General features: G+C 39.0%; 1 protein-coding gene across 5 annotated transcripts in view; it reads left to right on the top strand.

Moving 5' to 3' along the window:
- The first annotated feature begins 370 nt into the window (after positions 1-370).
- The window catches only part of zgc:123010 (uncharacterized protein LOC641500 homolog), a 33,262-nt gene continuing 24,317 nt past the window's right edge, over positions 371-9,315 (top strand). Inside the window, exon 1 of one of the 5 annotated variants that reach the window (XM_029645517.2) lies at positions 371-568. In XM_029645517.2, the coding sequence (XP_029501377.2) occupies positions 511-568 (58 nt within the window). In that variant the 5' untranslated portion in view covers positions 371-510. Of the gene's footprint in view, positions 569-7,781; positions 7,803-8,773; positions 8,797-9,315 lie in introns of those variants that run through there. The other 4 variants (XM_029645516.2, XM_029645518.2, XM_029645520.2 and 1 more) reach the window with 4 other exon arrangements.

The raw sequence follows: 9,315 nt of genomic DNA, 5'->3' as shown, positions 1-9,315 counted from the left end.
AGAGTATCGTACACTAAATAGTGGCCACCACACTTTTATTTAAAAAAATAACATTCTATAGTATCTATTGAAAGCGAAATCATTTCCATGGAAATTTGGGATGTTATATCAATTGATGCTGAATTGTCATGTAGAATGTTCATTCAAATTATGCTAACTGATGTGGCTCATGGAATGGAATGTAGGCCTATTTGTTGTAATGTCAGTAGAGTTAACGCAAAACATTACAGCACAGATTGAAGGGAACATACGTACACTTCTAGATTCTATTTATATGTGAAAACGAATATAAATTTGGGATTTAGTCGTGAACTGCCTCTTTAAGACGTGGGCATTGGGTGGTACCTCCAACGAACCAAATATGCCGACTCATGACGCCCAGGAAGCCCTGACCAAACCTCCCAAATTCCCGCAGATCTGAGACAGCTAAGGTCCCCATGTTATAAGCGTTTTTTACTTTGTAACAATGTGTGTGGTTTTGTTAACGGGTATTTGAGTCGATAATGCTGAATGGTCGGTGTCATGCGGTTCACATGGGATATTTACAGGCTGTTGGGGCTTGGGAGCGGTAAGAAATCTCCACTTTTTTACAACTCTTTTCGAACTTTCCTCTCAACTCGTTAACAGTTAGTCTGCAAAAAAAAAGTTGATTTGTCCTTTGAACTAGGATTACAAAACATTTCAAGGGAGTGTTTGGAGTTACACTGATATAATAACGAATCTGCAATAACATACTTCGGCGCTTTTGTTGCTTGTTTATGATTAGAAGTTCAAATACATTCAAACAAGTGGCTACGCTTGCCACTCTCCCGCTAGCTTTTTCGACGCTACATTGGTACATTAACGATTGCTACACGAATTTACTTCTGAGTGTTCATGATGTGGATTGTTTAATGGCCCACAAAAATAGTTGTAACGTGTCAACTATATTTCATTAAAGTATGTCGGTCTATACTGAGAACAGCACAGGGATTTTGCACATTTGCATATCTTACTGAATGAAGGAATCTGAATGCATACCTATGACGGCTTGGCTATTAGAGCAACACTTCCTCTCATCGCCTCGTCCAAAAACACTTTAATGAAGCACAACTGATAAGAATTGCTCAAACATGGCATAGCCTTGCTCTCCAGAACCCAATGCATTAAAGCTGCAATGTGTAGCAACCAGACAAAATTCACATAGAAGAGTGTTATTTAGATGCACTATTGTAAAGTGGCTGTTCCACTGGATGTCTTAAGGTGAACGCACCAATTTGTAAGTCGCTCTGGATAAGAGCGTCTGCTAAATGACTTAAATGTAAATGTAAATGTTATAGACCTGTCATTCTCATTGAAAGCAAGTCTAAGAAGCGGTAGAACTGTTCTTTGTCAAATCAAATTGTAATAGTCACATGCGCCGAAAAAGGCCTTACAGTTAAATGCTTACTTACGAGCCCCTAACCAACAATGAAGTAAACAAAAATATGTAGAATAATAAATAAAGTAACAAGTTATTAAAGAACAGCAGTAAAATAACAATGGCGAGACTATATACAGGGGGTACTGGTACAGAGTCAATGTGCAGGGGCACCAGTTAGTTGAGGTAATATGTACTAGAGGTCGACTGATTATGATTTTTCAACGCAGATACCGATCATTGGAGGACCCCCCAAAAAAACGATACCGATTAATCGGCTGATTTTTACATGTATATATTTGTAATAATGACAATTACGACAATACTGAATGAACAATGAACACTTTTTATTTTAACTAAATATAATACATCAATAAAATCTATTTAGTCTCAAATAAATAATGAAACATGTTCAATTTGGTTTAAATAATGCAAAAACACAGTGTTGGAGAAGAAATTAAAAGTGCAATATGTGCCATGTAAAAAAGCTAACGTTTAAGTTCCTTGCTGAGAACATGAAAGCTGGTGGTTCCTTTTAACATGAGTCTTCAATATTCCCAGGTAAGAAGTTTTAGGTTGTAGTTATTATAGTACTATTTCTCTCTATACCATTTGTATTTCATATACCTTTGACTATTGGATGTTCTTATAGGTACTTCAGTATTGCCAGCCTAATCTCGGGAGTTGATAGGCTTGAAGTCCTAAACAGCCTACCACCACTCAGTCAGACTGCTCTATCAAATCATAGACTTAATTATAATATAATAACACACAGAAATACGAGCCTTTGGTCATTAATATGGTCAAATCCGAAACTATCATTTAGAAAACAAAACGTTTATTCTTTCAGTGAAATACGGAACCGTTCCATATTTTATCTAACGGGTGGCATCCCTAAGTCTAAATATTGCTGTTACATTACACAAACTTCAATGTTATGTCATAATTATGTAAAATTCTGGCAAATTAGTTTGCAACGCACCAGGTGGTCCAAACTGTTTCATATACCCTGACTCTGCTTGCAATGAACGCAAGAGAAGTGACACAATTTCCCTAGTTTAATATTGCCTACTAACATTAATTTATTTTAACTAAATATGCAGGTTTTAAAAAATATACTTCTGTGTATTGATTTTAAGAAAGGCTATCTAAATGATAGTTTCCGGATGTTTATGTTTAGGTACAGTCGTGGAATGATTGTGCAATTTTCACAAATGCGCTTTTGTTTAAATCATCCCCCGTTTGGCGAAGTTGGCTGTCTTTGTTAGGAAGAAATAGTCTTCACACAGTTCGCAACGAGCCAGGCGGCCCAAACTGCTGCATATACCCTGACTCTGTTGCACAGAATGTAAGAGCAGTGACTCAATTTCCCTAGTTAAAATAAATTTATGTTAGCAGGCAATATTAACTAAATATGCAGGTTTAAAAATATCTACATGTGTATTGATTTTAAGAAAGGCATTGATGTTTATGTTTGGGTACACATTGGTGCAACGACAGTGCTTTTTTCGCGAATCCGCTTGTTAAATCATCCATTTGGAGAAGTAGGCTGTGATTCAATGATGAATAAACAGGCACCGCAGGACAAGCTAGATAAACTAGTAATATCCTCAACCATGTGTAGTTAACTAGTGATTATGTTAAGATTGATTGTTTTTTATAAGATAAGTTTAATGCTAGCTAGCACCTTACCGTGGCTCCTTGCTGCACTCGCATAACAGGTAGTCACAGCCTGCCACGCAGTCTCCTCATGGAGTGCAATGTAATCGGCCATGATCGGTGTCCAAAAATACAGATTATCGGCCATTCCGATTGCGTAGATGATAACAACATCTATGCATAGTCACTATGCATTGCTATGCTTTCCGTTCTTAAGTTTCAATGTTGCATCTTTTATTTTCAGTGTTTGTACAGCAGCCTCAAACGTCTGAAACACCTGAATTTCCATAACCAAATTATTTTCATCAATGCTCGCAAAAAAATGCTCATGGCCATGATTGAAGACAAACGAGTTGTCTTTGGGCTGTGGTTTAATGTGGGTGTTCCTTTGGTGTGTCTGACTGATTTCATGTCAACTGTAATATGGTTACATTTTAAACTCTAACAATCTATTTGAGAGACAACAAGTGCTCATTGTGCAAATGTATTTATGCATTCAATAAACATTTGGAGACAAAATCTAGTTTACATGTTGTCAACAATCTAAGCCAACCCTGTCTGTTTTGTCCCATAGTGCACACACTTCGGTTGTTGCTAAACAACCAACCCGTCTATGGAGAGAATTCAGTTTTGAATTTGAGGACTTCTCCCCTCCTGACTGACTCACCATCTCAAGATTGTCAGCTAATTAGGTTCAACATGTAGGCTAAAGACCTTCTATTTAGCCAACCTGACAGCAGTTAGCTAGCATAGCTTGGTGAAATGGTAGCCAGCTGCAGCTATATTTCTCTGTCAAATCAGTTATGGCAAGAATTAGTGTCTGTAATGTGTTAAATAAGACACACTTGCTACAAAAGTAGCTTGCAACTTAGTTTCAACATTTCATAACATCATGTAAATAAATACATGTTACCGTGGAAACGATATAAACTACTGCCAGTTGAATGCCCATGGTCTTCAGTCAGCTCACCTACACAATATTCTATAACTGGCAAGTTTAGTCTTTCCTTATGTCCACTGTTAGATCTTTCCCGGGAAACAAATCCTAGAACTAATCTCCCTACTGGTGCAGGCTACATGTGGACATTGAACATCACCCAACTTGAGTGTAGATGCATCAACAAAAAAATCTAATGATGTGTTTGTGTTACAAAGACAAAACATTTTCTGCTGTAAATATCATATTGTTGTGCTTATATAGACTGTATGCCTTCACTTTACCTAACAAATAACATCAGTTGTGTTTAGAGCATAACTTCAGCTCTCTAACCAGAACTAGAATGGCATTTCTATGGTCTATTTGCCCAAATCTAAGGATTATTTGACTATCTAACATACTGACATGCACACCTCTCTGGGTGAGGCTCTGTCTTCAGGTCACCAGTGAGTGATACATCCCTTCCATCAGTGTAATGTATTACAGGTTATGGACAGGTGCAGTCAGGGGGCAGGAGGGGTGGAGTGTATGACACTCCATATGACAGAGTTTGTCTCATGGGTCCAGCAGGCAGAGTTCAATAACTACAGACAGATGTAAGATGCACGAGGATGACACTCTTCTCATACTGAGTAACCTACAGTGTAATATGACAAAAATGCAATAGCTGAACTTATGTAGATATTCTAAACAGTGTTATGATAACAACATGAAAACATGAAGCAGAGAACTCTTTGGTGCTTTAAAAACCTACTCTATGTAAAAGATTGTGTGCTAATAGCTTGGAAAATATATAAATGTGACTGGATGATAGCATAATGATGTTTGTTTGCAACATTAGGGCTGTTTTCCTAAAGAAGTTTAAACCACCTTGTGTTTTATTTCCTTGTCACGATACTAAAGAGTATCCTGATACTGGTATTGTCCCAGCCCTAGTGGTTATGTCCTCCATTACTCTAAAACGGACTGGTGTCTCATCACCGTCTCCTTATCTGGTGATCTGTCATCATTTTTTTCCCCTAGGAAATACACACTGTTTCTTGTTGGCACCTTTTCAAATCAAATCAACTTTTATTTGTCACATGCGCTGACCTTACCATGAAATGCTTACTTACAAACCCTTAAACAATGCAGTTCAAGAAATAGAGTCAAGAAAATATTTACGAAATAATCAAAAGTTAAAAAAAAAAAAAAAAAAAAGTAACACAAGAAATGTACATAACAATAACGAGGCTTTATACAGGGGGTACCGGTACCGAGACAATGTGTGGGGGTACAGGTTAGTCAAGGTAATTTGTAAAGTGACTGCATAGATCATAAACAGCCAGTAGCAGCAGTGTAAAAACAAATGGGGGGGGGTCAATGTTAATATTCCGGGTGGCCATTTGATCAGTTGTTCAGCAGTCTTGGGGGTAGAAGCTGTTAAGGATGCTTTTGGTCCTAGACTTGGTGCTCCTGTATTGCTTACCATGCAATAGCAGAGAGAACAGTCTGTGACTTGAGTAACTGGAGTCGTTGACACATTTTTGGGCCTTCCTCTGACGCTGCCTAGTATATAGGTCCTGGATGTCAGGAAGCTTGGCCCCAGTGATGTACTGGGCTGTACGCCCAGTACATTATCGGGGCAAAGTCTAGGTCCAAAAGGTGAGAATTTTTGGACGATAAAACAAATGACTTGCTTGGACACAGTTTTATTTAGGAATTTTAGTTTCAACCGGACCAAATGGAAATAATACAATGTAACAAATAGTCAAACTATGTGTGAAAACGCCATTACTGTAGCAGGTTTGCACAGATCCTTATGACTGTGTGCATCCAGCCAACAAACTACACTTCCTCCCAGTTACATTTACACATGGGCAGTGGTAGAAAAAGTACCCAACTGTCATACTTGAGTAAAAGTAAAGATACCTTAACAGAAAATGACTCAAGTAAAAGTCAGTCACCCAGTAAAATTCTACTTGAGCAAAATGATTTGGTTTAAAATATACTTAAGTATCAAAAGTAAAAGTATAAATAATTAAAAAGTCCTTATATTTAGCAAACCAGCCACATTTTTATTAGGGATAGCCAGGGGCACGCTCCAACATTCACACACCATTTACAAGTGAGTCTGCCAGATCAGAGGCAGTATGGATGAATTTGACTATTTTCCTGTCTTGCTAAGCATTCAAAATGTAACAAGTACTTTTGGGTGTCAAGGAAAATCTGTCACCCATTGGATGGAAACCTAGTTACAGTGTGTAAATGCATTAGTGCAGAAAATAAATAAATTGATTAAAATGCTGGAAATAAACAATTTAACTATGCAAAAGGTTGTGTGAATTAAAGAAATATATGCTAGATGCCTGGCTCAAAAAGGGCCCTGTTGTGTTCAGTGATTTAAGCAAACACCTGGGCTATTATTTTAAGTTTTACGGTATTCCGTTTGTGGCCCATGTGGGAATCAAACCCACAACTGCCCCAACCAACCAAATTGCGGGAACCACATAACATTTTCGAAATGTTTAAACTTTCTACAAAGTTTCCCTCAACATTTTTTGTTGACAATTTTTCTTTCTCTTGTCGATATCAGAGATTAGTTACATAACATGATACACAGAGAGCACAGGAGGTTGGTGGCACCTTTACCAGGAGCCCCTCTTCCCCAGTTATGGCTGGAGTGGACCAGGTGGAATGGTATCAAACACATGGTTTCCATGCGTTTGATGCCATTTCATTCGCTCCGTTCTAGCCATTATTATGAGCCGTCCTCCCCTTAGCAGCCTCCATTGACAGAGACAAAATACTTTTCCCCTTCTCATTTGTGCTAAATACTGACATGCTGTCCCTCTTTTCTTTTTGATCACTAACTTTACTCTCGCTCTAAATTCGCAACAACTTGTTGGGTAGCCCGAGTGGCACAGTGCTCTAAGGCACTGCATCTCAGTGCTGGAGGCGTCACAACAGACCCTGGTTCGGTTCCAGGCTGTATCACAACTGGCCATGATTGGGAGTCCTATAGGGCGGCGCACAATTGGCCCAGTGTCGTCTGGGTTAGGGTTTGGCTGGGGTAGGCCGTCATTGTAAATAAGAATTTGTTCTTAACTGACTTGCCTAGTTCAATAAAGGTTCAATGTAAAAGCTGTGTTTACAAAGTAGCTCTTTGAATCCCCTGGTTTCTGATCTCTTTGTCTAGGCCTGATTCCAGTTGCAGAAAGTGTAGCTTGCAGCCCTGTTCCCCTTTTTTGGTATTTGTATTTTTTCTTTGTAACTTGATGACGTGGTTATTACGTAGGTAGGTACAGTACATTGTTTATTTTATTAGGATCCCCATTAGCCGACGTCAATGGCAACAGCTAGTTTTTCTGAGGTCCGACGCAAAACGGAAAAGACAGAGACAAGACTCCAATTTACATAGGATAAAGAAATACGACTCTAAGCTGCAGCTCAATACTACTTGTCAAACATAGAGAACTGATAATATATACTGGTTTTTTGGGGTGGGGTTCCGTGGGTGGCTTTTCACCATTTTTCTTTGGAATCCTCATATCTTGCTCATTGTTAGATTTATTTATTTTGGTCCAAATTGGATGTTATATACCCTATTTATTTTATATGAATCCAATAATTTAAAATGGCCAATTTGGGAGAAATCAATTAGCTTAATTTCTCAGAGATCAAATTATATTTCAACAAAATGTTGTAGGAATGCTAATCTAATCTTTTTCTAACTACAGACATGATTCCCGAACAATCTTGAGATGGTGGCAGTCAATCCTCTTTCTGGTGCTTTTTGTGGAGGAACGACCCAACAATCTTGAGATGGTAGAATTTTGCGCTTTCTCACACACCTGTGATCTGAGATGTTAGATGATTTCAGTCATGCAAATGTCTAGCAGGTACCATTATAGAGTATGATGAGTCCAAAATGAGTGCTGGGGTTGTTAGTGCTAGGCTGGAACGAAAGCCTGCATACAGTAGGCATAGCTCTCCAGGACAGGGCAGAGTCAGAGAGCTCTGATTTGGGTAGTGAGTGAATAGCGATGACGAGGGAGGCTGAGTATCATATTTAGCTAGATGGTGTAGCTAGCCTCCCATAGTTTGGGATGATATACTGTATATTTTACATTCTTGTGTCAGCAAAATCCCCTTTCAGCACCACTAATTTCCTACAAGAGGTAAACACTGGATCTTTTGTTGCTATTGGCATCAGATCTGGATAATTTGTTGGACAGAGAACATTCCTTTATGATGGGGATTGAAGGAACAGTATGATTTAGCAGGTAATGGGTACTCAGACGGTGCAGTAAGAACATGCGTATCCTGCCATTTAAGTAGCAGGCCGGACACTGACATAAAATTAGGACTGGGTGGAGTTTTTACCATATTTCCTAGTGTTTAGTCTATGTCTATCCTGTCCTCTCAGATCTCAGGGTTTCTGGATGGGACCAGATGCTGAGATTTACTCCATCCCTATATGGTCTGGTGGTGAGTCACAGACGGATAGTTAGTCACCGCTGGTGTTTGCATGTGTGCGCGTGGGAACTACTCCAAGAAATGCCACAGATCTTCCACACTGAGGAGATGGAAATTTCAACAGTGTACAGGTCTATGTATAGATGTCAATCCAGTGTTTTATCTAAACATCCCACCTGTTCACTTTCCATTTTGGAAACATTTTGCTACATTGTGCCCTATTGAACATGCCCACTGTATCTGTATCTCATTACCTGTATATTTGTCCTGGTGTCTTCCAGGGTGAATGAACTGACACAGTGGCCCTGACTTGACCCCTAGCAGCCCAATAGGAAATCAGCATGTGAGGGGAACTTATGACATTTTTTTATTATTTTTTTTTACCTTTATTTAACCAGGCAAGTCAGTTAAGAACACATTCTAATTTTCAATGACGGCCTGGGAACAGTGGGTTAACTGCCTGTTCAGTGGCAGAACGACAGCCACTCTAGTATTATATTCATCAATGGACTTGTACCCCACTGACATCATGGCCATTTAGATTACAGGAACAGCTTTCTGAAGAAGAAAAAGAAAGAAAAGATATATACCTTTGACTACTTTTCACTGAGCTCCTTTTGAGGTTAGAAGACCATAAATATATACATTTATCATATAACTATCCCTTTAAATGTCTTCCATTCTCCCCTAAGAAGTTTGAACTCGGCTCAGGGAAGGGACTCTGCGGGCCCTAGTCAAGATGAGGCTGTGACATCACAGGTCAGCCAGCTCCCCAGACCTTCCCTGCCCTCCCAGAACATATTGTTGGATGACTTTGTCCCTGTTCAGCCATTTGATGTCATTTAGAAACGATGGCTCTGTT

Source organism: Oncorhynchus nerka, linkage group LG10 (genome assembly GCF_034236695.1).
Source record: "Oncorhynchus nerka isolate Pitt River linkage group LG10, Oner_Uvic_2.0, whole genome shotgun sequence".
NCBI classification, from domain to species: domain Eukaryota; kingdom Metazoa; phylum Chordata; class Actinopteri; order Salmoniformes; family Salmonidae; genus Oncorhynchus; species Oncorhynchus nerka.
This window is presented reverse-complemented; position numbering and strand designations above follow the sequence as displayed.